The sequence below is a fragment of the Fringilla coelebs genome (assembly GCF_963513975.1).
Source record: "Fringilla coelebs genome assembly, chromosome: 12".
Lineage (NCBI taxonomy): Eukaryota > Metazoa > Chordata > Aves > Passeriformes > Fringillidae > Fringilla > Fringilla coelebs.
The window spans coordinates 3,661,178-3,688,144 of NC_140038.1; the positions used below are offsets into that span (position 1 = coordinate 3,661,178).

The 26,967-nt window shown below is 57.6% G+C and overlaps 2 protein-coding genes across 3 annotated transcripts; one reads left to right on the forward strand and one right to left on the reverse strand.

Moving 5' to 3' along the window:
• Window positions 1-5,361, reverse strand: SNX33 (sorting nexin 33). Its single transcript, XM_084214032.1, has 2 exons — window positions 2,792-5,361; window positions 1-919 (listed from the first exon to the last, which is right to left on the reverse strand). The coding sequence occupies exons 1-2, from the start codon at window positions 4,230-4,232 to the stop codon at window positions 666-668; spliced, it is 1,695 nt and encodes a 564-aa protein (XP_084070158.1). The 5' UTR covers window positions 4,233-5,361; the 3' UTR covers window positions 1-665.
• On the forward strand, window positions 5,360-26,813 carry LOC311158550 (tyrosine-protein phosphatase non-receptor type 9-like). 2 transcript variants are annotated; one of them, XM_084214031.1, is made up of 19 exons: window positions 5,360-5,526; window positions 5,664-5,820; window positions 6,613-6,717; window positions 6,816-6,912; window positions 7,748-7,845; window positions 8,130-8,207; window positions 9,281-9,361; window positions 20,088-20,231; window positions 20,661-20,750; window positions 20,850-20,974; window positions 21,577-21,682; window positions 22,280-22,390; window positions 22,617-22,945; window positions 23,316-23,409; window positions 23,511-23,580; window positions 24,112-24,190; window positions 24,436-24,586; window positions 24,678-24,885; window positions 25,141-26,813. In XM_084214031.1, the coding sequence occupies exons 1-19, from the start codon at window positions 5,375-5,377 to the stop codon at window positions 25,365-25,367; spliced, it is 2,502 nt and encodes an 833-aa protein (XP_084070157.1). In that variant the 5' UTR covers window positions 5,360-5,374; the 3' UTR covers window positions 25,368-26,813. The 2 variants fall into 2 exon arrangements, with proteins under 2 accessions (XP_084070157.1, XP_084070156.1); XM_084214030.1 differs by lacking the exons at window positions 5,360-5,526; window positions 5,664-5,820; window positions 6,613-6,717; ... (2 more) ...; window positions 8,130-8,207; window positions 9,281-9,361 and adding an exon at window positions 16,053-16,484.
• Window positions 26,814-26,967: the final 154 nt, after the last annotated feature.

A 26,967-nucleotide genomic window follows, 5' to 3' on the forward strand; every position in this document is an offset into this window, starting at 1 on the left:
CTATTTTCCACAGACATCTCTGGGAAGGAGGTGGGTGTTTTTTCTACCAATGTTTTTATTGAAAAGGCTGTGGGGCTATTTTTTTTCCCTTTTTTTCCTTTTTTCTCCCTTTTCCCAGTCAGCAGCCATACTTGAGACAAAAGAGATTTCTCTTTGCCTCTGTGCATCTAGTTAAAAACTGATCAGTAAAAATGCTGCAGAAAAATGGAAAATATTGAAAACATCTTGTGACAAACAAACAAAAAAAATCTCTTCCAAATAAAGATCTCTTTTCTTCTCTCTCTTTTTTTTTTCCATCAGAAAAGCTTTTAGTGTGCAAAATGTCGACCGCTTGGATTTCTCCTCCCAGCGGGTTGGGATGCACCCACCCCTGCTCCAGGAGAGTGGGCTTTCAGAAAGCTAAAAATCACTGGGCAGAGACCCCAGCACCGTTACCTCCCCACCTGTCCCTCCTGTGACCTCCCCACGCTCCCGCCAGACCCGTGGCAGGGTGGGAGGGCCCCGGGGGAAAGAAAGGAAGAGGTGGCACGGCCAGCCCGCGGGCGAGCCCTTCCCTGCCAGCCCGGGAAGGGGGAAGGAAGCCCAAAGTCATTTGGTCACTAGCGTGGTGAGTTCCCGTGCGGCCCCGGCGAGCCCCGGGGGCCGCGGGCGGAGCGGGACGAGGGTTAGAGGTTGTCGTACATGCGCAGCGTCTTCTCCAGCTGCTGGCTGACGCGCTGGTAGAAGACGATCTGCTGCCTCAGGTAGGACTGCATCATCCTCTTGAAGTCGGCCACGCGCCGCTCGTGGAAGTGGTTCATCTCGGCCTGCAGGGCGAAGCCCACCACGCGGCAGCGCTTGCGGATCCCGTCCGCCTCCTCCTGGTCCATCCTGCCCTCGTCGCTCATCCGCTGGCTCTCCTTCACCTTGGCGAAGGCGCCTGGCGAGGCAGGGGCAGCGTCAGGGGATGCGTGCGACCCTCGGGCCCCTTCCCTGGCCTGGCCCCAAAGGAGAGGCACAGACCTGCCCCATGTCAGGGAGGGATGTGCCTGCATCTCCCCCTGCCCATCAAACCCTTCCCTCTCCTCCAGGCAGGCAGCATTTTCCCTCTGGACTCTGTCATCCCCAGCTCCTTTTCCATCCTGAGCAGTCAGCCTCATGTATAGCTGGTTTTGGGGCTCTGGGCTCCTGGAGCCCTGTGACTCAAGGCAAAGATGACATGGGGCAGTGTTAGCACAGTGAAACACCCCAGCCAAGCCTGCCCTCCAAACATTCCATGCCATTCCATGAATGGGGGTCAGGAGCAGCCCTGGGAGACCCCAGCCCAAGGAAGCAGTGAACCAGGATGTGGCAAGGGCACGTGGTGCTGTCTGGAGCTCAGCTGGGAAAGCATCTCCCACTCCCAGAGGCAGCTGATGCTCTGACACCAGTTTTTCCCTCTCCTTCCATGTTTTTTTACAGCTCGGTTTCGAAAGAATCCTGCCTGGCTCCAGCCCTGCATTCCTCCCCCTCATTAGCACAGAGGCTAAAAAACTAAAAACAGAATCTGGCTCGAACTGGGCTCTCTTCCCTTCTCCCTGCCCCTTGCCGGGAGCACCAGACCCGGGGTTACAGTCCTCCCGCTGCGCCAGCCCTGCTCCCAGAGGGGAGGAGGAGGAGGAGAAGGAAGAAGCAAAGTTTGGAGGCCAAATCCTGCCTTCCGCTCTGCCCACGCGGCCTCGCTTCCGGACGGGATCCAGCCCCTCTCCATGGGTAAACAACACTCAGAGGAAAGGCAGGGAAGCTGCCCGGGCAGGACTGAATCCTCCCTGCGCCCTTTGCCTTCCCAGCCTCCCCCAGGGATGCAGAGTGATGCACAGACATCCCTGCATGTTAGGCACAAACGGCCCTGGCTTCACCCTGGGGAAAACCTGTCCTCCAGGCTCTGGGGACACTGGTGTGGGTGTCCCCTCCCTGCTGCGGGCAGCTGGGCGGGGAGGAGTGTGTGTGGACTTTGGCCCCACACCCACATCGCTGGCTGCCTGGGTGCAAAGGGACACCGAGCCCTGCCTGCCTGCTGCCTGCCCCAGGGAGAGAGCAGCTGACACTTCTCCCCCCTCTGATCCCACCAAATCCAGGGAACCAGGACAAATGGGACATGGGGAGCTCTGATGCCCTGGGGGTGCTAACCCCCTCCTGGTGGCCTTGGAGGTGCAGGGACATACTCCTGAAAAGTACAACCCTGGTTGTCCCCAGAGGTTCAATATGTCCCCTATCCCACTGCCCTGCCCCCTCAGCCCCTCTGACCGACCCAAGGCCATGTCCAGCCATGTCCCAGCCCTGGGGGAGCAAGCTCTGGTATTCCTGCTGGCCACCCATTCACTGCCTTGGCAGGAAGGGAGGATGAGGAGGGACAAGTGGCAGTGGGTGGGGGTGCACAAGAGGTGCAGGGTAGGTCACCCCAGACCTAACAGCAGCAGTGCTGGGGGAAGTGACATCCATGCTGGGGGAAGTGACATCCATGCTGACCACCCCTGGCAGTGCTTTGGGTAGCACCAGCAGCAGTTACAGAGTCCACGGGATCACTGGGCTAGACTCTGGACCCAACAGCCCTAGCAGACTCTGCCAGGCCGGGCTGGCTGGAGGGCTGTGCCAGCGGGGACCACACCGTGCCCCTAAGAGGCACAGGCAGTGGTTCCCATCCCCATTCCCATCCTCATTCCCCATTCCCTTCAAGGCCCAATGAAGGATTTCCTCACTGCATCCCCATCCCACTCGCAGCACCATTCCCACTCACACGGGGCCATTCCTGGGGGGAAGAACGCCTCCTTACCTTTCTGCAGGTGGATGATGTCCGGGAAGTTGGAGAGGAGCCCTTGGTACAAGGAGAGAGTGTCCAGCATGAGGAACAGGTCGTTCTTGGGCTGCTCAGCGAACATCTCCCCCACAGTCTCGTACGTCTTGCCCGTGTGGGAGATGGCGTTGTTGAGGGCATCCAAGCTGTAGGGAGGGTCCATGTGGAAGGAGTGGCTGATGGCTTGGAAGGCATTGCCCAGCTTCTGGAACTCCTTCCGGAAGCCCCCCACGTGCTTGCGCACCAGCTCCGACGCCACGTTGGTCAGCTGCAGGACGCTGTCGTCCATCTTCTTGCTGAAGGCCTTGAAGGCATCCACACGGTCCTCCACGTCCTGCAGGTCCTGGTGCTCCGTGGGAATCTGGATGGTGAGGAGGAAGCTGGCGCCCACCATCTCGTCCTTCTCCGCCCGGCGTTTGCCCAGCTTCCACTGCTTCTCGTCGCGGCAGCAGAGGAAGTGCTGGAAGCCCTCGTACTGGGAGAGGACGGGGTGGCTGGTCATGTGCTCCATCCAGAGGATCAGCCGCCGCTTGCGCTTCTCGATGAAGTCCTCCTCGAAGCGGCCGGTGGCCTGCTTCTCGGGCAGGTGCGGCACCGAGATCACCGTGAACTTGTGCAGCAGGCGGTTGTAGAGCCAGTCGAAGTGCTTGTAGCGCCGGTACACGGGAGAGTTGAAGTTGCTGGGCGTCAGCTTGTAGGAGATGTAGCTCTTGATGCCCTTGAACTTGGTTTGCTTGGTGGGGTCCTCCACGGAGCAGATGAACGGGTGGGGGTTGGCCCTCCACTGCGGGCCTCTGGAGCCCATCTCGATGCAGTAGGTCTCGGCGATCTTGGACATCAGGGGCACGTCGCCCAGGATGAAGGCTTCCACCCCGGAGCGGACGAAGCAGGAGAAGCGGTTGAGGTTTCTGCCCACCACGCTGCCCCTCTTGGAGGAGCCCATGCTGTCCTGCCTCTCCAGCGCCGGCTTGGGCCGGTAGCCGGCGTGCTGGTGGTGGCCGTAGGCGGCCGGGCACGGCAGGCTGGGCGAGGGGTGCCCGTTGGTGCCCGGCGCGCTCCGGGGCTCCTCCACCACCGTGCACGAGTCGTCCCAGTCATCCCAATCATCATCATCATCGTCCTCAAAACTGCCCTGGTAGGAGATGCCGGGGTTGGGGGACGCCGAGTATAAGGAGGAATCGTGCCCGGGGGAGCCGACCGGGCTGCTGGAATAGTCCGTGTAGTTGGAGCCCGAGCGGGAGCGGAGGATCTCGACGTAGGAAGCGGGGAAGAGGCCGGTCTCCCCACGGCTGTTTTGGCCCTGTAACCACCCGTCCAGGGAGTTCTCGCTGAAGATGACGAGCTCCTCGTTCTCCTGGATGCTGATCTCCTCTTTGTTTTCGCTCTGGAAGTTGTAAAGCGCTCTGGCTTTCAACGCCATGGCCGGTCCCGGGTCGGGAAGGGGGGGCGGGGGGGAGCCAGCGGAACGCAACCCCCCCGGCCAAAACACCCCCCCAATCCCGGCAATACCGCGGGCTCGCGCGGCTCCGGGATCACCACCGCGCGCTGTGGGAAATGGCTTGGCCGCTTTCCCAGGAAAATAATAAAATTAAGAAAAAAAAAAAAAAAAAAGGTGGAGAAGAAATCCCTTACGAGGTGACGCCAACGTCCCTATGTCCAAGTGACCCCCCGCGATCCCGGCGCCCCGGTTAAAAAGAACATTCCCCGCTAAAAAAACGACATTCCCTGGATAAAAACAAGATTCCCAGTCACGCGAGCGGCGTTCCCCTGGCTCCCCCGGGATGCGGATCCCGGCCGGCCCGAGAGCCGGGCTCTGCCATGTCCGCGCAGGGTTTATCTCTCTGGGAGGCTGATCCCGAGCTTTCACTCTCCGGGAGGAAAACCCCTGGCTGCCAACGAGGAAATAAATCCAAAGCGATTTTTCTCGGGGCTCCTGTGGGTAAAACACCCTAAATTTCCCGTCGGTGGGCGCCGGGAGAGCGCCGGGAACGACCCCAAACCCTGCCCAACCTCCCGGTGATCCCGGGATTTTGCAATTCCTTTCCGGGCCGACTTTCCCGATGGTTGGTGGGCTCTGGTTTTTCCCTGAAATCCGTAAATCTCACGCAGGACGGAGGCGGCGCCGGCGGTGGTGCCCGTGTCGGTGTCGGGGCTGCTCCTGCAGCCACCGGCTATGACGGGGCAGCGCTCCCGTTGCCGAAGGGCTGGCGGAGCCGGCCGCCAGCCTCCCGTGACGCAGGGCAGCGCTCCCCGCTCCGCCGCCCGGTTCGCGGCGGGGAGCGGCCCGGCCCGGCCCGGCCAGCCGCACGCTGCCCTCTGCAGGCAGCCGGCCCGGGAGCACGAGTCCCCGCCCGCGGGGGCTGCGGCCGCTCCCGCGTCCCTACCGGGACGTGCCCGTCGCCCGTGCCCGGTCCCGGCCCGCAGCGCCCCGTCCCGGTGCCCGGGCGCGGGGGAAACTGAGGCACGGGGCGAGCGGGCTGCGGGGGCGCGGGGCCTCCGCGCCAGGAGGGGGCGCTGCGGGCGGCGCGGGCGGAAGCGCGGCGGGCGGGCCGCGGGGTTGCCATGGAGGAGCTGAGCGCGGCGCTGGCGGCGGGCGTGGGGCTGGCGGGGCCCTGCAGCCCGGCCGCGCCGCACCCCCGGCTGGCCGCCTACAAACCCCGCGGCGGCCCCGGGCAGGCCGAGCGCCGGCAGCGCCTCCTCCGCATCCAGAGAGAGTGAGCGAGCGCGGCAGCGGGCGGGATGGGGGCAGCGGGCCGGGAGCGCGGGGCGCGCTGGGCCGGCCCGGAGCTGCCTGAGGGGAGCGGGGTGCGAGCGGGACCTGACACCCCGGCGGGTTGTTTGTCCACCCCAGGAGGCGGCTGGACTACGTGAACCATGCCAGGAGGCTGGCGGAGGACGACTGGGCAGGGGTGGAGAGCGAGGACGAGGAGAGGGAAGGGGAAGATGCGGAGGATGAGGCGATGGACGTGGATGCTGGCAAAAAGCTGCCCAAGCGCTACGCCAATCAGGTGAGGAGCGCCGTGTCCCCGTGGCTGTGGCGCAGGGGTGTGGGGTGGTTTGAGGCCACGGTGATGGCCATTTGGGGGCTCAGAGTGTGTCTGTCTCGGTGCAGAGAAATTGTGCTTAGTTCAGCTCCAAAACACGCTGAGTTCAAATGGAAAGCACATGGAGATGTGATCTGCTTTAGAATCACTTAGGTTGTAAAAGACCTCGAAGGTTGCTGATTCTAATTCTGTTAATTCTGCATCACTGTGTTCCCCACTTTAGGAGATTTCAGCTCAGGCAGCAGCATGAGTACCCAGTCAGGCAGTGTTCAGCTAAAGATTTCTGTTTTCCAGTGTTTGGAAAGGAAAAAAGGGCAAACTCAGCTGGGTTTTATCAGCCTGGGTGCTGTATTGGTCCTTGATAACACACAGCCATTTAGGCAACCTCTGAAGGGGTCAGGCTCTTTACTCCTGACATTTTGGAATCTCTGGGCCCTGCTGTGTTTTTAAAAATGAAGTGCTGGAGCGGGGACCAAGGTGTGGGGTGCCTGGTCATGGGCTGTGAGCCCTGTGCTGTGGTCTGAAGCTCAGTCAGCAGCTGGGAAGCAAGAGAAAGGCTTGGGGAAGAATACATTAGGCAGGTTGGACTTCATTTGGAGCCCTTTGAGGGGGTGACAAGCAGTGCCAGCTGCCTCTAAAGCACCCAGTGTAGCTGCCAAAGCAAAGTCAAAACCTCCTTGCTTTACCCTTGAGCTGTTTGTTGTCCTAACTTCAGGAGAGCTGTTACTGACTGGTTCTTCTTCCTGGGCTCTCTAGCTGATGCTGTCGGAGTGGCTGGTGGATGTCCCCTCAGATTTGGAGCAGGAGTGGGTTGTGGTGGTGTGTCCCGTCGGGAAAAGGGCTCTTGTCGTGGCCTCCAGGGTAAGTGGGCTTCCACCAGCTGCTGAAGGATGTCTGCCCATTCACAGCCAACATAAAACTGCCTTGACTGGGTTTTTCCTCTCCTTTTTTCCTCACAGGGCACAACAGCAGCTTACACCAAGAGTGGCTTCTGCGTCAACAGGTTCCCATCCCTGCTGCCGGGGGGAAACCGGCACAACTCGACCAGTGACAAAGGTACAGGTGTGAGGAGGATCTGGGATAGAGAGAGGGGAAGAGTCTGTGCGTGCTGACAGGCCCAGTGCTGCTCCTCCAGCTCCCCCAAGGCCCACAGCTGTGCCCCTTTTTTGTGCTGGGGGTGGTCAGCTTCAGGCCAGTTTCTGTATCTCTGGAGATAACTAGATGGGAGCAGTGTCAGATGCCTTTATAAACACATAGAATTCCCAAGTGGTTTGGGTTGGAAGAGACCTTAAAGCTCATCTTGTTCCACTGCCCTGCCAAGGACAGGGAACCTTCTTTTAAAACAGGGTTCTCCAAACCCTGTCCAACCTGGCCTTGGACACTTCCAGGGATGGGGCAGAAACACGACTGCCAGGGACTCAGCACCTTCACAGGAAAGAATTTCTTCCTAACACCTAATCTAAAATTGCCCTTTTCCAGTTTAAAATCATCCTACCACATCTTTTAACAAGCTTCCTGTTTGACACTCTTAAACCCCAACATCCTCACTGTCCTCTGACAGAGACCTTTGTATAGTGTCATCTTTATTAATATGGCCTGGAATTCTTTTTTTTTTGCCCCAAAAAGAGAGGCTTATTGTCTGGAAAATGCCATTTCCTGAAACATGCCCTTGCTTGTTGTGCCCCTGACTGGTCCCTGTGCAGCCTCGTGGGACTCCTCAAGCTCAAGGCTTTTTGTGGCTGCAGTTTGTGTTGGCAGGAGGGGCTCCCTCTGCACGCCACAGTCCCACATCAGGGCAGGATTATTGTCAGAGAGCTAGGACCTGGTATTTGCCAGCTGGCTTGGGCAGTGCTAGGAGCAGGTCTGGACCTCCCTGTGTTTGTGTGTGCAGTGTACAGCATCCTGGACTGCATCTACAACGAGGCCAAGCAGACCTACTACATCCTGGACGTGATGTGCTGGAGAGGACACCCTGTTTATGACTGCCAGGTACTGAGCCCTGCCCTCCCTGCTGCTCCCTGAGCTGCTTTGCTCCAGCACTGCAGGAAGCTCACTCTGCAAAAGGCAGATATTTCCCCTAAGCAGCAGCATCTTTACAGCTTTAGAGCTGCTGGATAAGTGTTAGGGGGGGAACAGCAGGGTTTGGGGTGCTGTTTCTGCAGATGAAGTTGAGTTTGTAAATCTCCCAGGTGAGTGCAGAGGAACAAAGGTGCTCAGCAGATGCTGCCAGGTGCTGTGGGGTGAATGGTCACTAACTCTGCCTCCTTTCACAGACTGACTTCAGATTCTTCTGGCTCTCCTCAAAAATCCAAGAGGAGGAAGGGTTGGGAGAGAAAAGCAGGATTAATCCGGTAAGTCCTTTTGTACTGAGGAGGAGGCTGGGGGGGGTAAGCTCTCCTGTTCAGCAGGCTTCAGCAGTTTCTTTCACAAGTGGAAGCTTTTTTTCCTTTTTTTCCCTTCCCCTCACAGATCAGGCTTCAAAGTGTAGATCTGATGAAATGGGATGCCGTGGTCAGGATGTAAATAGAACCGCTGCATATTGTAAATGAGTTTAGTGGGGTTTTTTCCCCCCTATCCAAAGTGCTGAGTGAGATCACACTGCAGGGTATCAGCTAACTTCCATGCTGTTTTTAGCTTTCCCTTGTAATGGAATGGAAAGCCAGTGTGGTTTCTTCAGGAGCAGTGTTGGTTGGCAGCCTGACTACAATGGGGTTTATTCTGGCAGTCTTGTGGGTTTGTAAAGCTTTAAGCCTTCCCTCTGTTTAAACTGATCATTGAAGTTGTCAGGATGAATGCTGGCTTGCCACCCAGAGTCCCTGCTGAGCCAGAATAAAAAGTCTTCCTTTGAAGGCTTACACATGAGGGTCAGATCTGGAGTCCACAGCAGCTTGGAACGTGAATTTTGGGTACAGACATGAGAGATTTGTGTGCTCAGACATGGCCAAGCAGAGCAGCTCCTGTGAGCTGAGCATCTCGGTGATAAATGGGGCTGACTGCAGGGAGGGTGTCGGTGCTCAGAGAACATCCTGTCCTGACTCCCAACAGGAATATCTAGAGGATAACTACCTAATGGAGGGGGGGTCATTTCAGCTTTCATTTCCTGGGTGGAAAGATTGGCTTGGCTGAGGCAGCAGCCTGGAGCAGACGTCTGTCTGCTTTGCATCCTGCCCGGAGGTCATCATTTTCTGTTTTGGTTAGCAGAGCATCTCTGGGTCAGGTCTCCTGAAAAGTCCTTCCTGCAGTCTTAGGTACTTGGGAAAAAAGGTATCAGGAGAATGTGGGAGCTATTCGTCACCCTTTCCCTCTTATGCCACATCCTGAAGTGGAGGAATCCTTCCTTTTTAGCTGCCTACACACCAGTGCAGCAGCTTGTTCTCCTGTAGACCAGAGAGTTGCCTCTCCTAACCCTCTCTTACTATTCCAGTACAAATTTGTGGGCCTGCAGAACTTCCCCTGCTCCTCGGACAGCCTGTGTGACCTGTTGGCTACAGACTTTCCCTTTGAGGTGAGAACACTCAGGTGGGGACTGGACCTCAGCCTTAGTAACAGCTCTGACAGTGCTGGGAGAGAGGTGCATCCCCTCTCCTTGGGAATTTGCTCTCCTGAGGCTGCAGAAAGCTTCCAAGTTGCTGTTTCCTGTGTGAGATGGATGCCTTTATGGCCATGTTTGGTCCTTTGCCTTGTCACACACCTCATCCAACCACACAAACGAGCAAGAGTTAAACCACAGCACTCCCTGGGTTTGTGCTGCCCTTGCTGCAGTTGGCTGTGTCTGAAAGAGCCTTTTGGGATGAGAGGACACTCAGGCTGCCTCCACAGCAGCACAGCTCAGGTTCACATAGCTGTGTGATGGACAGCTGACCTTTTTAGGGCCAAAACTGGTCCTGATCACTGCCCTGGATGGGCTTATGTGCGTTTCCTTGGTGTTGGTGCTTCCAACAAGGCAGCTGGGCTGTTTTGTGGGGAGGAAGGGGAAGGGTAGTGATAAGATCCCAATGGTTTCTGGGAGGTTTGGGTGTTCATGATGGGTGACTGAGGTGTACTGGGGCTGGGGGCACTTGGCTGTGACAGAAATCACTGAGCAGGACACTTGGGTTTGCTTCATCAGCTTTAAGAGCAGAATCATACAGTATTGAGTGGAAAGGGACCACCTGGTAGTAGCATCAAATTTCAGCTCTGGCCCTGCACAGGACAGCTCCAAGAATCCCACCCTGGGCCTGAGAGTGTTGTCCAAAGGCTCCCTGAGCTCTGGCAAGCTTGGGGCTAATGGCTGCTGCTCTGGGGAGCCTCTTCCAGTGCCTGACCATCCCCTGGGGGAAAATATTTCCCAAATCCACTCTAAACTTCCCCTGCCACAGGTGTTGTGCTGTTCTGACCTCCGGGGAAGGGCAGGACAGGCAAAGCCACGTGCCACCCAGCTCAGTTCCGTGTGGTTGTCAGCAGTGAGCCTCAGGCCCTTGTGGAATCAGCTCTGGCTGCTTTTGCCTGCCCTGGCTGACTTGTCACTGCAAGGGAAGGGGATGGAGGAGGCGGTGGCATTCCGACCCGGTGACAGTGACAACATCTGTGAGCCAGAGCTCCTCCAGTGGCTGCAGCTGTTCCTGGGAGTGCCCAGTCTCAGCCAGCCCTACTTCAGGAACAGCTTCCACAGAGATTTCTTGTCCCACGAAGCCAAAAGCCACGTTGATGTGACAGTGCCTTTCATGGTCTCCCATCCTGAGCAAGCCATTAAAATAGGTGCAGGTTTAAGTTAAGGGCACTAACTTGGCTGTGAGGGCTGACTTTGCTTTCTGCTTGTGAGAGCCAGGACAGTCATCAGAGCAAGCTGGAAAGTCCCAACCCCTCGCTGGTCTTGCCAGACCCTGCTCTGAACATGGATTGAAGAGGCTTCCCAGCTTTCTTACAGCTGGCTTGCCCAATAATAAATGCTCCAAGTGCCTCTGTAGAAACAGTCATTCCTGGCTTTCCTGAGTGAAGTCTTCTTTCCCTCCTGAGGCATCTGCTCCTGTGAGGGACGGCTGAGGAGCATTTGCCCACTGCAGTCAGAGCAGCAAACTTCTGGGCTACAAAGGAGGCCATTGCAAAACTCTGGAGCAGGAGACGGAGCTGAACAGGCTCCAGCTGTGTAATCCAGCTGTGATTTGCCCCCCCAGGCCCTCTGCTGCATCAGGGCGTGACCCCAAGAAGCAAAACGTGGTGTATGTTGGCTCGAAGCAGCCCCAACACCACAGGAACCACGGTGCTTTTTCCAGGAAGAAGGGAGCTGTGGGTCTCTGTGGTGTGCCACAAGAGGGAGCCCAAAAATCCCCAAAAACGCCTTCTACCACGGGCACAGAACAGAATAAACTTTGCAGGAGGCAAAATACATCCTGACTATGGGCAGAGGGTAACAGAGGTGGTCTTAGGTCTGGACTGAGCATCTTTTGGTGCTGACAGGGATTCTGTGTGTGTGGTGGCCACAGAGGAGGTCAGTGCTTTCAGATCTGGGTCTTCTTCAGAGTTAATCTGTAGCCTCAGAGCTAGGGCCTGATCCACTCTATTCAGTGGACTCTTATTCCCTGGAATTCAGTAGACTTTGGATCAGTTGACTGGCTCTGAATTTCAAGTGGTTTTTAGAGTGGATCTTAAGAGTTACTGTCCCTCTCATAGATCTGAGTAAAACCATGCTTTCCACGAAGGCAGGGGAGCCAAAGCCTGAGAAACCCTGATGTTTAGGAATGGGAGGACTGTTAAGCACCTTAAATCTGGAAAGTGTGGCTGTGGAAGGTTAAATCCTGCCAGGCCAGTCTCTCCTCAGGTTCAGGCCTTCAGGGACAGTGTCAGTCCTCGTTCTGATGTGGCCACTGTCACTGTGGTGACTCGGGGGAGGGACCCAGCCAACAAAATAAATAAACGGGAAGGAATATAGGAGTCACTGAAACTGGGGAATGGGAAACCTGACCTAAGTCCACCAGGCTGAACTCCTTTGAATTCTCCAGCTTGGGGAAGGTCTTTGGAGTGATCTGGAAGGCCTTCCAGGCTCTGATCTTTACTGAAACATTCCTGTGGGTATCGGAGAATCCCCATTGCTCATCGAGGGCCCTGCACCCACAAGAATGGGCTGGATGTACTGAAGTGCTGCAGAATCTGATTCTTGCCAGGAGGCAGGGTGGGGGAAAAGCTTTTCACTTTATATGTCCAGAGGGCTTGCACAAGCTCATCATGATGTTTACTGTTCTGGTTTTATGTTTTCCTAGCACAGAAATCCCCCTTTTTCTGGGATTATTTTGCAAGATGTTAACAGCGAAAATTATGGACAGAATAGTGCCAGAAGCTTTACTCTCTCTGGCAGAGGTTAGCATCTGTGGAGCAGAAGTGGACATATGCTGCTTTGTGCTCAGCCAGTGTTTCTGTTCTGGAGGCTGTAGGATCAGGGAGGGGCCTGGGAGCAGTTCATCCTGAGGTGGGCTCTTGTTCTCCTCTTTTCTGCCCACTCAGCCACTCTTCCTTATAGCCAAATGGCCTTTTAAGAGCTTGTGAAGCTGAGCTAAGAGGAGCACCACCTCCAGCATTAGTCAGCCTGACAGCAGGATCCAACCTCGCAGAGCACACCCCTGGGAAGCGTGGGAAGAGGGGGGATGAGAATCCCTGAGCACGGTGGGGAAGTGGGGAAAACGTCAGCCAGCTGCAGCACTGCAGAGTGTGGAAATAGTAGCACAAGAGTTAGGGCCTAAACCTTTAAAGTCCTGAGTGCCCTTAACTGTCACTGATTGCTTGGAGAAGTTTTCTCCTGGGAAACGTTAAGAATTTTTTTGGCATAAGCCAGCTGAAAGAGCTGTTAGGAATCGGAGCTCCTTGGCGTCACACGCTCGGGCTAATTACTTTCCAAATGTATTATTTAAAATAGCCCTAATCCAGTAAAGTGGGCTGCCTTATTCAGAGACTCTCTGGCTTTTCTGCAGAATGGGATGAAAGCATCCAGAGGACGTTGCTCTGTGCCGACACCAAGCTGGACTCATTTGCCTTTGACAATTTAAAGCCATCTGGGAGTCGCTGGTCTTTCAGGGCAGCAGCTCTGCAGGTTTCTCCTTTCCCTTCCGCTATTTATTGCACTGCTTGAGGAAAAATGATCCAGCTGGTGGTTTTGGCCTGCAAACAGAGAGCAGAGCCGTTGTCTGGTGCCTGGTCATTCACCTGCAGGAGCTCTGCCCTTTCATTCATTCTCTCTCTCGCCCGCAGGTCGACGGGCTGCTCTTCTACCACAAGCAAACCCACTACACCCCGGGCAGCACCCCGCTGGTGGGCTGGCTCCGGCCCTACATGGTCCCCGAGATCCTGGGGCTCACCGTGCCCGCCACCGAGCTCACGGCCAAGCCCGACTACGCCGGGCGGCAGCTCCAGCAGATCATCGAGAGCAAGAGGAGTAAAAAGCTGGCGGCGGAAAAGGGCCAGGCGGCCGCGAGGAACGGACACTACGAGCTGGAACACTTGTCCACCCCTCAGCCAGAAAAGTCTCCGGAGGGCCGGGATGGAGCAGTGAGCCAGATGGAGAGTTGAGCTGCTGGGACAGCCCAGCTGGGCAGAGAGCAGGGAAAAGGCTCCCTGCTCATCACTGTGCCTCGTGCTCCTGAGAGGGGGCAGAGTAATGATGATAGGATGGCTTTGTTTAAAGGGCATGACAGTGGAATATCTTGCCCCACTTGCTGCTGGATTTTTTGTATTTGTTGTTACTATATATCTATATACTCTTTGCCATGACTTCCATGAGGCCTTAACAGTCTGGTTCTTCGCTAAGCAGTCATGTGTTGGGAAATTATCTGTCCCCATAGTGCAGGGATACAGTTCAGCTCCTGACCCTGCTTCTGTGAGAGTCTTGGCAAAACTCCAGCATAGGAACAGTGCTTGGACCTCTGAGGTGCAGCTGCTGCATGTGACCCTTGCAGCAGCCCCACCTTCCCAGCCCTGGGAAATCGGGGCTTCTCAGCCTTTGATCCACCTGTTTTCTGAAGCCTTTCCAATGAAAGTTGTTACTAACAAAAAGTTTGCAGTGATCTGCTGTAAATCCAAAGGCTGGACTTTCCACACCCACGCGTTCTTGAGAAAATCTAAATTTCCCTGCGTTGCAGCAGGACCTGCCTCGGAGCAGGGCTTTGTGCAGCGCGAGCACGGCTGAAGCCTCTCTCTCCTCGAGGCTTTTCTCAGTGGGGGGAGGAAGGAATGGGTACTCTCTGAAAAACGCTACCATTGATCGTGCCAAATAAAAGGTTTCTCAGAAAGACAAATTCTTGAGCGTCTTCCTGCTACCTAAGGGTGGATGCGTGCTGTGCCTCCCAAATAGGGATTGAAAAATTGGTTCCAGTGCTGACTGGAGCAGAGAAAACGCTTGTGTGGGTTTAATGCTCTGCACATCGAGGTACTTCAGCCTCTTGTCCTGTCTTTCTCATCTCAGCCCAACCCCACCTTTTAAGCACCGGCTGCTCCCACTCCCTGGTTTTGGGGGGATGAAATGATCATTCTCACTGTCCCCAGGCTGGTTTCCAGAGAGGGATGAAAAGGAGGGAGATGAAATACCAAGCTCACGACAGCGTTGGGGACTCTCCTCCCAGCTCTTTATGGAAATTCCCCTGGAGGAGATACTGAGAGTGGGGATGGCCACCTGCAGATAGCGGGTGCACTTGTATCCTGCCCTTGCACCCCCCGTTTTTCCCAGAAAGAGCCTGGTTTCTGTGCCAAGCGTGTGGGCTGTGTGCGACCATCTGGCCGTGCAGCGCTATTGATGATAGCAGCGGGCAGCAGGAACTGGCCTGGCTGTGGGAGGGGGCTGCCCTCGGCTCCCCTTCCCCACCAGGGAAGTGGCACCCTGGCCCCGCAGTGTTCGAGCTGTCGCTTTCAAACAGCTGCTTAAGCGACTGGCCTCGGTATTATTTTTTTAACATGTGAAGCAGCTGACCCAGGGAAAGAGGATGAGTACCTGGACTGCCTTAACCTCCCCGTCCCTCAAAGGTTCCCACCTTCAGCCTCCCTGGTTGGCAGACGTCTGCAGGGAGAGCGCTGAGCGGAATACTGCATCCAGCCTCCTGTCAGCACAGTTTTCCTTCCATCAGGCAATTAAACCCGGAGGTGGGCATCTGGATGGAAGATTTGTGCATCCCTTAGGGCAGAGAAAGCTGCAGCTCAGGTTACTGCCCTCCAGCAGCCTTCCAAGGTCCTCCAGGAGGGAAGGAGAGGAAATACAGCCGAAGAGGGGCTGTGTGCGCTGATGGAGGAGAGCAAGAGGGAAGCGGCTGCAGCTTCCCGCCGGCTCCAGATGATGCCTGATAGTTTCCCTTTTAAAAGCATGAGCTGGGCTGGAGAAATAAATATTTGCGTTACAATTCCTGTTGGGAACGAAAGGCGGTTTTCGGAGGGAGGGTGTCAAACGGAAGTCGCGGGGGCCAGCACAGTTTGGTGCCGCGACTCTTCTGTTTGCTGGGTGCGATCCCACTCCCAGCTGGAACAGGCAGCAGCTCCACTGGAGGGGTCACCCCACCGGGGGCTGAAATTTGGCCTGGGGCAGCAGAGCTGAGCGGGCAGCTCGACCAGGAGAGGTGGCTCGGGGCGCTGGGGGACAGATCCAGCCTGGAGCCCTCATCCAGCCGGGGCTCTCAGCCCCTTCCCTCTGCCCTACTTCCATTTTCTCCCAGTTAGGTGCACAGGCTCTGGCTGTAGGCACGCTGCCAGCACAGTGCTCCTCGGCTGAACAAAATGTCCCCTTGTCCCAGGGCCTGGCTTTTTGGAGCGAGCGCTGCTGTGCTTCCCGGGATCCCCGCTCCTTCCCGGAGGAGCTTCGGGACTCTCCATCCAGGCGCTGACACCTGCGCTCGGCTGGGAAATGCAATTTAGGGACCGTAGAGGAGGGAGTGGAAAGAGACGCCTGGAAACCCCGGAGTCCTGCTCGTGGGGGGAAGGCTGCGCGGCTGGAATCCCGGCAAGGCAGAAAGCTGTGCCGGGAATTTTATCCGGTAACAGCAAGGGAGGATGCGGCTGCCGGGAATTTTATCCAGCACCAGCAAAGGGAGGAGGATGCTGCCACCATTTTAGCGGCGGCGCTCCCGCCTGCCGCGGCCCGGAACCGGGGCTGGGGGAGCCGCGGCGGAGCCGGGGGGGCACCGGGCCCCTCCGGCCCCATCCCGGCTGCTGTCCCCCGCTCGCCCCCCCGCCGGGGAGGGCTTCCTGTCCCCCGCCCGCCCTGCGGGGTCGGCCGAGCCGCGGGGAGGGGACGGGGAGGAGGGACCGGGGGCTGCGGGCGCTTCCTGCCGCCGCCCCCGCCGGGGCAGAGCGGAGCGGGGCGGGAGCTCGGCTCGGCCCGGCCCAGCCGAACGGCGCTCCCGGGCCGAGCCAAACTTCCCGGGGGGCTCACGCCAACCACGCACACGCATACATAGATATTTAAAATTTTTTTCCCCCATTTTATTTTAATTTTCTCGGCACTTTCGGCGGGGCCCCCGGGGCGGAGCCGCCCTCGCCGCCGGGAGGGGCCGGTGCCCGCAGCGCCGGGGATGGGCTCCGCCGGGGCGTCCTCCGCCTAGACCAGCCCGGCTCGGATCGGCCCGGCCCGGCCCGGCCCGGCGCGCAGCATGGCCGCGGAGCTCAGCGCGGAGGAGGAGCAGGTAGGTCCCGCCGGGCTCCTCTTCCCCGGGTCGGGCTGGGCAGGACGCCGGGGGCTCCTTCCCCGCACCGCTCCTTTCCCATCGGTATTTGGCTAGCGCGGGTTGCCAGGCTGGTTTTTTCCCAGCCCAGCGATTCTCCCGATGGGAAGTCCCCCCACTCCCACGCAGCCCCCCATCCATGCAGCCGCCAAACCCGCAGCCTCCCAACCCACGCGGCACCCACGCTACAACCCCCATCCACGCAACCCCCCATCCTTCCCGTTCCCCAGGAGCCCTCGCAAGGCCCCTGCCGTGTGTGCTGGGGCGTGGGTCCCCCGTCCCCAGAGCAGCGTGGCCCCGCTGGCAGGCCTCCCTGCGGTGGGGACGGTGCGTGGGGATGATGCGTGGGGATGGATGCGTGTGCACGCGCTTCCCACGCCCCAGGCCTCCCGTGACGTCCCGGCTTCCTCCGCCGGCCTTGCGTCACCGCGGGAGGATGTTGCTGGGCTCGGGGAACGGGGCCCTGGAGCCGGCCGGGGCGCCTCGGGTGGCCGGAGCAATCCCTGCCTGTCCCCTCCTTTGTCCTCCTCGCCAGGCTTGCCCACCCGCGGCCGCTGGGCTTCCCTGTGGATGGGGATGTGGAGCCTGGGAGCGGGACTGGGCGAGCTGCCGGGATCCCTCTGCCCCCTCGGGCTGTCACACTGGCCACGTTGGTGGCGCTGGGGACTGCAGAGCCAAGGCGAAAAGGTCCCGTTTTCCTTCCAAAATGGTCGGTTTTCCAGTTGGTTTGGTGGTTGGTTTTCTCCTTTAAAAATCCTTCGTTTCTACAGGGAGGTTTAGGAGGGCTGGGATGGAGATGCCGAGTTCCAAAACCTCCATGGAAGAGCCCCTCCTGCAGCCTGTGCTGGTGCTCAGCAAATGCAGAGCTACCAGGCTTTTTCCTCCTGGGAGCAGCATTGCTCTCTCCAGGGTGATAAAATCCTAAGGAATGGGGAGTGTCCTTGGAGTGTCCAAGGAGGGAGTGCCCTCTGTCCCCACGGGTGCTTGAGATCTGCGTTTCTCCTGTGTCATGGAAGGGGCAAAGCTTCCAGAAATAGAGGTTTTGGAGATCCTGCACCTGCAGGGAAGGCTGGTTTGCAGTGGGAGCAGCATCCCAGGAGAGGGATCTGAGATGTTTAATTTGTTTGGGAATATTGGATGGAGAAGGTGAAGAGATGTTTGCAGTAGTGGCTCCAAGTTTGGGTCATCAGCTTGGTGTGGGGAAGGTTGCCTTTCATGTTGCCCTCGGTGGCTTGGAAGCCAAAATAACGGAAGTTTCCTTCATTTCATGGGTAAGTGGTGGTTTGGGCTGGAACATGCCCTTCCTGCCATCCCTTCATCCTTCTTGGGACCATCAAGATTTCCTCCACTCTCCCCTGTTACTGACAGCAAGCCAGAGGGAAATTCACCCTTCTCCTCTTGGGCCAGCCTTGGGACATCTCTTCTGCTGTCTCTCTGCAGCTCCCTCCCTAGCCGGTCCCCAAGGAGCCAAAACCTTCCTGGAAGGTTTTCAGCCCTGGTGCAATTTTCACAGATCTATCCCCCGCTTCCCCACGCTGAAGAAGGAGGGCAGGTTTGCTGCCTGTGGGAGGAGGGCTGGAAGAACCCCTGGATTCCGGCAGCAGTGGCTTTGTCACCACCCTGCTCCAGCGCAGCGGGGACAGGGATGACGCCAGCACTCCAAAGACCAGCATTGTTCCAAACGCCTGGCCACGGACAATCTCACTCCCAGTGCTGCAGAAACAGAACTTCTTGCTGCAGCTCTGGGTCACAGGCTTTGTTTTTGGCACGTGGAGCGATCCCTGTTCCACTGGGATTGACATGTGTATAAATCCATTTGGGACTGGGGCTAGGAATGATGATGAGACCCAGTGGAGCGCACAAAGGGGACAGAGCTATGGCTGGCATTGATGCTCAGCTCTGTAATGCCTGGCTCCCTGCTGTTGAATGGCAGCACTGGTAAGTTTGGAATTTGGTTTTGTTCCCAGGAAAAGCTGGAATTCATGGCTGAACTGCCCTGCAAAGATAGTGCTTGTTCTTGTGCATCTTCCCCTTGCAAAGAGCCCGTCATCCCTCCTGACAGCTGCTGGAAATGGGATTGTGTGAAGTGTGGCGGGTTAGATGTTGAGGAAGCAGACCTGAACTGCAGGCTGCATCCTCTCCTCATTGCCATCACGCCCTTTGGGCCCTCTTCCCATCATCTGGGGACTCCCTTCCTGTCATCCTGGGGTATCATTGTGAGCTCAGGCTGCGGTGTTGGCTCTGGTCTTTGTCCGAGGGAAGTGGGAGTTGTACCTGGCACTCACTCCCCTACCTTGACTGTCCTGCACGGGCTGGGGAAGGATCATCTTCACTGTTACTTTGGGTTTGCATCTGCAGCCCTGGGTTTTGAGCAGCTGGGTGCCTCGGGGGATGCCCTGGCAAAGTGGAGGTGTGCCCAGGATACGTTGGATAGGATGTTTACAGATAAACTGTATTCCTGTACGTGTGGATGTGTGCTATGTTAAGGCTGAAGACGGTTCCTGTATTGCCCCATGTATTTTCCCGTGGTGCTTGCCTGGCTGCTTTGTGTGACTCTGGGACCAAGTTAGGGAGCTTCTGGCTGCAGAGTGCTGGGGGACAGACCCCGGGGTGAGCCGGGCTCCTTTGGCCCATCCCGTGAGAGGGGCTCGCTGTCCCTGCCGAGCCTCGCGCCGCCGATAAACCCCAGCCCTTCGCTTCCTCCTGTCGGAAGTCATTAACACCGACAAGCTTTTCTGGCTCAATAGCTCCCAGTAACTCTGAATAGTTCCCAGTAACTCCGTGCCTGACATCCTACACCGCCTCCTGCCTGCCTGCCTCCCTCCCGGAGCCAGCCTTCAGCACTCTCCTCCCTCCTCCTCCTTGCTCACCATCCTCCGCTCTGGGGAGCTGGGAAGATGTTTTATTTTGGCGTATGCCTGGGTGGGAGAAAGGCATTTTGGTGTCTCCCTCCATGCTGCCTGCATCCTTTGAGCAGGATGCAGTGGAAGACTGGGCTGCTCTGCCCCGTCACCCCTGGGGCTCCTGTGTGGGACAGGGGATCAATGCACGGCAGAAGGCAAAGCTGCGTCCTGGGACCCTCCTGGTGTTCCATGTGTGTGTGAAACTGGTGTTACTGGGCAAGCTGGTCCATGTCCTGTAGCAGGTTGAAGTGTCAGCCCTCCAGTGTCACTGCCTGTGTTCCCACAGCCGAGTTCACTGCCCCGTGGTGGAGCTGCAGCCCCAGGAGGCCACTGCCAGCTGAAGGGGCTGTGCTGGGGATGCTGTGTCTGAATAGGACTTTGTTGCATATAAAATCATCCTTTTGCTCCCCCTCTCCTTTCCATAAGTGTCCCCCAGCCTCCAGGCCATTTTTCCCATCCCTTGCTCCCTTTCCCATGTGGCAAGTCTGCTGTCTCAATTGCCACTGCACTTACTCCTTCTGTTGTGAAGCTCCCTGCTTCACCCCAAGAACCTGCTGGGTCTGTTGAGGATTGTAGCTCCAACAATGCTCCTTGGCCACTCCTCCTCCTCCTCCTCTTCCTCTCACCCTGTCTCATCACATGCCCCTGATCTCTTCCACAGGCAACCAAGCAGTTCCTGGAGGAGATCAACAAGTGGACAGGCCAGTACAATGTATCCCCACTCTCCTGGAATGTGGCTGTCAAGTTCCTCATGGCCCGCAAGTTCGACGTCCTGCGGGCCATCGAGCTCTTCCACTCCTACCGGGTAAGTGAGATGGGAACCCCCCATCTGAGGGCTTCCTGCTCCCCAGGACCACCCTCCCCCTCCTCCTTTTTCTTTTTCTCTCTCCCTTACAAGTTTTATCCAGCTGGAAAATCCTTTTTCAGCCAAGGCAGGTTGCCATGGAGATCTCACCGATCCCAATCCCTTCCCCTCCTCTGGGAGCAGCTCATGGGGTGCCCTCCTGGCTGGTGTGTGCTGCCCACAGAGCATTTCCCTCTATGTTAAGGATATACATCCATGATTGCCTTTTCCGACCTGGTGTTGCAAAGCTGCTCCCTCTGTTACTGGGGGGTGTGCTGGAAGATGATCCCATGGAGCAGAGGTTCCCTGGGACAGCTGGGTGCCCGGTGGGGCAGAGGTGGGCCGTGCCTGTGCCCCCTGTGCCCCCTGTCACTGCCCTCTGTGCCACAGGAGACGCGGCTGAAGGAGGGGATTGTGAAGCTGAAGCCGCACGAGGAGCCGCTGCGCTCGGAGCTGCTCAGCGGGAAGTTCACCATTCTGGTAGGTGGGGTGTCCCCCAGGGAGTTCCCCCAGCCGGGTGGCTTATCCCAGCTCTGCTGCACGGGGCTGCTCGGGAGCCTGACCCTGTTTCCTCGGCAGAGCGTGCGGGACCCCTCGGGAGCCTCCATCGCCCTGTTCACGGCCAAGCTGCACCACCCCAGCAAGAGCGTGCAGCACGTGGTGCTCCAGGCACTCTTCTACCTGCTGGACCGAGCTGTGGAGAGGTGAGCCTGCCTCTGCAGGGGTACCCTGTCTCACACTGCTGCAGGGTCCCCGGGGAGCATGTGACCTCCCAGGGAGATCACTGCTCCCCATGGCTTGAAATTCCCTGGTTTGAACTCCAGCTGGTCCTACTTATGGAGTTGTTCAGCAGGCGAGCAAAATCCCCCAAGCTCTGAACCAGGCTCTTTGCAGCCTTGCCCTGTCCACGCCCTGGGTTCAGTTTAGCAAAGTCCTGGATTCCTGCAGGCTCTGGCTGGGGAGGAGGCAGCCCCACCATCAGCCAGACGTAATGTGAGACCTGCCAAAAATATAAACCCAGGACATTCCCCTGCCATTTATCCTGCTGGGCTCTGTCTGGTTTTGACCTTACCCATCACAAGTGATGCTGCTGAGGCAGGCTTAAGGCACAAGTCAGGCTTAAATGAGAGTTGTAGGAAGAGATGGTGAAGCAGCTGGGAAGTGCAGAAGTGAGGTTTGGGTCTGTGAGTCCTTTGGGGGAAGCATGGGAAGGGATTTTTGGGGGTCAGTGTGAGGCAGACCTGCTGATGCAGGAGCCAGGTGGTTGCATGTTGTGGGGTTGACGTTGTTCTTTTCCTCCTCTCAGCTTTGAGACGCAAAGGAACGGGCTGGTATTCATCTACGACATGGCAGGCTCACAGTACACCAACTTCGAGCTGGACCTCAGCAAGAAGATCCTCAACCTGCTCAAGGTGGTGCCTGGGGGTTCACTGATGTCTGTGGGGGCCACTCGCTCACCAAGAACCCAAAATCCTGTGGTTTTGGCATCAATTTGCCCCCCAGACCACGCTGACCACGTCTCGGCCAGGAGCACCAGCTGCAGCCCGCAGGACCTCGGGGAGGCACTGGGAGCTTGCCAGGCTGGACCCGGCTGTGGCTGCTGTGTGGCGCGGGCGGGAGGGATCAGCTGTCCCCAGGCTGGATTCCTCTCACAGCTGCTGGCAGCACTTTTGGGAAAACAGATGCAAATTAATTTTTAATCGTGCTGGCATTTGGTGCCTCCTCCCTTCTCCGGAAAAAAAATCAAAAAGAGTAAATACTGGCCAGGGTGTGTTCTTTGCATAATCCCAGTTCCCAGTCTTCACCTCTCCCTGTGGAGCCAAACCCTCTGCTTACCTAGTTCCAAGGAAGTAATTTGGTTCCTTATCAAGTCATAAAAGCAAGCACAGATGTGAGCACGCTTCAGATGTGGCATTGCCCTCATGGGTTCGCTGTGCTGGATGTCACCTCTGCTGGGATATGTCCCCTGCCACAGCAGAGTGGGTCTGACCCCCTCCTCATACCCACAGGGTGCCTTCCCAGCTCGGCTCAAGAAGGTTTTCATCGTGGGAGCACCCATGTGGTTCCGTGTGCCCTACTCCATCATCAGCCTGCTGCTGAAGGAGAAGCTGCGGGAGCGGGTGAGTGGGGACCCTCCTGGCATGGCACTCTCCTGGCACAGGAGCCTCAGCGGGCAGGGCTGAGGCTGCTTTCCCTTCGTGCCAGGGTGGTGAAAGCAGTTTGTGCCATTCAGCCCCATCTGCTGGAAGCTGCCGAGCACCAGATCTTTGGCATCCCTCTCCCCATCCCCAGCAAATCTGTCCAACCTTCTTGGAGTCACCCCTGCCTTTCCCCTTCCTCTCACAGGTGCAGATGGTGAAGATGTCAGAGCTGAAGGATCACCTGCCCCGGGAATGCCTCCCTGAGTACCTTGGAGGGTCCCTCAAACTGGACCCTCTGAGCTGGAACTGCCGGTTCCTGCCCCAGCAGAACGGGCACCCCGACCCCCTGGACGAGCTCATCCTGGTGCCGCTGGCGGCCCCCAAAGATAACGGCTCCGTCCACGTCCCCGGGCCCAAGTCTGTCACCCTCCAGGAGCTGCTGGATCACGTCAGCCACAAGCAGAAACGTGGCATCTATGAGGAGTACGAAGACATTCGGCGCAGGAGCCCGGCCGGCACCTTCGCCTGCTCTTTGTGAGTTGGTGGGAGGGAGCCAGGTGCCCCTCTCGCCCCAAAAAGCTGGGTGCCTCCCCACCCCACGCTTCTGCTGCTGGATGGGGGCCCATCAGCCTCTTCATGGTGTGGTGCTTTGGGTTAGCAACATAGAACCCCGGCCTAGGGATGGTGTGAGCCCCCTTTGGGGGTCCTGCAGCCTCTGGGAATTACGGGGAGCCGCATAGGACAGCAGGGACCAGGACCTGGCCGGGACTCTGCTTCCCGAGGCTTCGGCCAGGTGATGGCAGCAGAGCCCAGGCTACGCGCCCCAGAGGCTTGCACAGAGGGAGGGAAGCTGCCTTTGCCTTGCCTGGAATACATCCCTGCTTCCCTCTCCCCCGCCTCCCAGGGCACCCTACAACCAGGACAAGAACCGGTACGGGGACGTGCCCTGCCTGGACCAAACCCGTGTCAAGCTGGCAAAGCCATACAGCCGCCCGGAGGTGAGGCAGCCCAGGAGGGAAACCCACAGTCCTGTGGGGAGCTGGCACAGCTCTCCCAGGGTTCTGGAGGCCTTATCTCACCCATGCTTTTCTCCCTGCAGCTGACTGACTACATCAACGCGAGCTTCATGGATGGCTACAAGCAGAGGAATGCTTACATTGGCACTCAGGGTATGGCTGAGCCAACAAGGGGTTGTTCTGCTCCTGATGCACCCGTGGGTTCCACCTCTCTGCCCAGTGTCAGCCACTGGCCATGGGGATCATCCCAGGAGCTGGGCACTGCCCAGCAGGTCCCCCTTCTCTCAGGGTGTATTTACTCCTCCCTGGGTGTATTTATTCCCCTCTCAGCTTCCAGCTAGTGAACTGAAGTTTTTCCTGGAAGAGAGCAAGCAAGGGGATCCATCTTCCTCCATGATAGCAGCCTCTCCCTCTCCCTGCCCCTGTCCCAGCTCTGGGTTTGCCCTGTCTGCCCAGGGATGAGCAGAGAGGCGGGATCAGCGCTGAGCCATAGGGACACGGTGCTGGAGGTGGCAGCCAGTGACAGCTCCAGGCTGTTCATGGATCCACACCTGGGTCAGCCCCTACAGGAAGGGGCTGTGGTTCCCTGTGGGGGTGGTTCCCTGAGGGGCTGGTGGATGCAGCTGGGCAGGGGGATGCCCAGATCCGTGAGGTTTTGGGCTGATGTGTGGGTTGTCCCTGCAGGGCCTCTGGAAAACACCTATGGTGACTTCTGGCGCATGGTGTGGGAGCAGAACGTCCTGGTGATCGTGATGACAACCCGGTGAGCGCTCATGGAGGGACACAGCCCTCTTTTTCTGTGCCAAATGAGCATTTTTGGTGTGGGATAAGCAGCGCTGGGCTCAGTGCAGGGATCTTGCAGCAGTGCCCCACAGAAGGGGGACATTGGGTCAAGGGCAGACTGTTTGGTCCCTGCGGGATCCCCAAAGGACCAAGGCTGGATGGCATGGGAGGTGTCTCAGGCAGGACAAGGAGAACATTACCAGCTTGATGTTGTCATGCTCCCAGGCTGGAGGAGGGAGGCAGGAGGAAGTGCGGCCAGTACTGGCCCCTGGAAAAGGATTTCCAAGTGTGCTTTGGGGCCCTGACCATCACCAACCTGGGCGTAGAGAACCTCAACCATTACAAGAAAACCATCCTGGAGATCCACAGCTCAGAGGTGCGTGGGCACAGCTGCCTGGTGGAGGAATGGCATGGGGGCACCAGGGGTCAGGGGAGGAGAGAGAGTCTAAACCCCCTGCTTTCTCCAGACCAGGGAGCGGCGGCTGGTGTCCCATTTCCAGTACCTGAGCTGGCCAGATTATGGCGTCCCCTCCTCCGCCGCCACTCTCATTGACTTTTTGGGGGCCGTGAAGCAGCAGCAGAGAGTGGCTGTCAGCGCCCTGGGACCTCGCTTCAAGGGTCACCCTGGGGGACCCCCAGTCGTGGTGCACTGCAGCGCTGGCATTGGCAGGACAGGTAATGGGTGTGGGGGAGGATTGGGGATGGTGGGGTGACAAGTCCAGCTTCCCTGGGGCATTTCCATCCCAGGGACCCACGGTGTCCCTGGGAGATGCAAGCTGAGACATGTCCTCAGGACTTGCCACAACCATCAAGAAGTCCCCAGATGCCCGTAGGAGATCATTGTGGGGCTGAGCACCAGCACTCCAGTTCTCACAAGGGATGTTGATGGTGCCATTCGGTGTCTGATGCCATGCCCATCGCCGTCCCTAGGTACCTTCTGCGCGCTGGACATCTGCCTGTCACAGCTGCAGGACGTGGGCACGCTGAACATCTACCAGACAGTGCTGCGCATGCGGACCCAGCGCGCCTTCAGCATCCAGACCCCCGAGCAGTATTACTTCTGCTACACCGCCATCCTCGAGCACGCCCAGCGAGAGGGGCTGCTGCTCACCAACCACAGCCGGGCCGCCCAGGAGAAGAGCTCGCCGGGGCACTGAGACCCTCCGCCTCCCTCAGACACCGCTGCCCATCCTCGGGCACTGCCCGCGCCGCCTCGGCGCCCGCCGGGACTCAGCAGAGCCGGAGCACCTCAGCTGTCAGCACTGCTATGGAACTGTGCCTTATTCAACCCAAATGGTGGCTGCCACTTTGCCGGCGCGGGAAGGGGCTCTCACTCCTCCCCGTCGTGTTTCGGTTGGGTTTGGATGGTTGGGGAGGTGGTTTGTCTTCTCTTCGAGTTGTTGGGTTTTTTAATTTTGTTTTTGGATTTTTTGTTGTTGTTGGGACCACCTAAGATGTACCTAGGGAGGGGCTTTGCAAAGTCCTAGGAAATGTATTCCCAGTCCTGGGGCTGAGGAAGAGGCACGTGCTTCGGTGTCACCTGATGCTCCATCTGTGTGTCTGTATGTATGTGTGTATATAATATACCCCCGCTGTGACCCCCCGGCTATTATATAGATACATATATACAACCTCCCCTTTAGCAGCTCCCAAGGGTCCCCGCTGTCCTGCCACCTCACTGCTGTGATCTCTGGAGCGGTGAGTTTGGTCCTGGCTCTGTCTTGTCTTCCCCCTTGCCCTTATTTCCCCTCGTGGGCAGCGTTGGGACCCAGTACCCACTCCTGTGCCCATCCCGCTGGAGGCACAAGGATACTCCATGGTGTCCCTCCTGTTTCTTTGTCTCACCCTCCCCGTGGAGAGAGATAGCAGCAGTGCTCCTGGGAGGATCTGGAGGACTGGGCTGTCCGGGGGGTGCTGAGCTGGCAGGCATCCCCTGGCCCTTGGGCGCCACTGAGGGAGTCACTAGGTACGAGGTGACGGGGCCGTGGGGACCGACCGGCTCTCCAGGTTGCCCGGCTTTCCCAAGCTGCCACTGGGAACCCGCAGGCCCAGCCCTGCGTTGAGTCATGGGCTGGGAAAGCGCTGAGCAAGAGTAAACCCCAAACCCTGGAGAGGCAAGGAGCCTCTGCCCCAGCCCCGCCACTGCCTGGGCCTCCCCAACTTTATACTGTAATAAGCTCTTTGAATGTGTATATTCTTATTTTTTTATAATCTTGGGGGAGGGGGGCACAGGGTTTGGGAGGTTTTGTTTTGTTTTGGGGCCTTTTTTTGTGTGTGGTTTTTATTTTGTTTTGTTTTGTTTTTTTTATTTAAACATTAATTTGATCCATGCCAGAGCCAGAAGTATTTGTAAATGTTCCTATTTTGCTCTCAGAGAAACCTTTTTGTTGTTGTTACTTTTTTGGGAGTTGTTTTGGTTTTATTTGTATTGATATATAAATATACCACCAGTGACCAGTCCTCTTTGCTGTCGTGGGGGCATTGGGCAGGACAGAAGGAGGGAATTCAGGACTTTGTATGGGCTGTGATCTCTGAAAACCAGCTGGCCTCATCCCTGGCTAGATGTGGACTTTGAGGAGCACAGGGCTTCTGTGTTTAGGGCTTCTTCTGGCCTGGGTGAGGCTGAGACAGAGATAACCAGGCTGTGGGAAGCTTTCCTGGGCAGGCAGGATAGTGTCAGGAGGGAAGGCAGCACAATGAGCTGGCATAGCCAGGGAGGACACAAGCCACCCTGCTTCCAAGCTCCTGCCTCTTTGA

Excerpts from the sequence above, each read along its gene's own strand:
- SNX33 (XM_084214032.1), bottom strand. The coding sequence starts at position 4,232 with ATGGCGTTGAAAGCCAGAGCGCTTTACAACTTCCAGAGCGAAAACAAA. Across the intron at positions 920-2,791 it reads CATCATCCACCTGCAGAAAG|GCGCCTTCGCCAAGGTGAAG; the intron begins GTAAGGAGGCGT and ends CTGCCTCGCCAG.
- LOC311158550 (XM_084214031.1), top strand. The coding sequence starts at position 5,375 with ATGGAGGAGCTGAGCGCGGCGCTGGCGGCGGGCGTGGGGCTGGCGGGG. Across the intron at positions 9,362-20,087 it reads CTACAGACTTTCCCTTTGAG|GCAACCAAGCAGTTCCTGGA; the intron begins GTGAGAACACTC and ends TCTCTTCCACAG. Across the intron at positions 20,232-20,660 it reads AGCTCTTCCACTCCTACCGG|GAGACGCGGCTGAAGGAGGG; the intron begins GTAAGTGAGATG and ends TCTGTGCCACAG.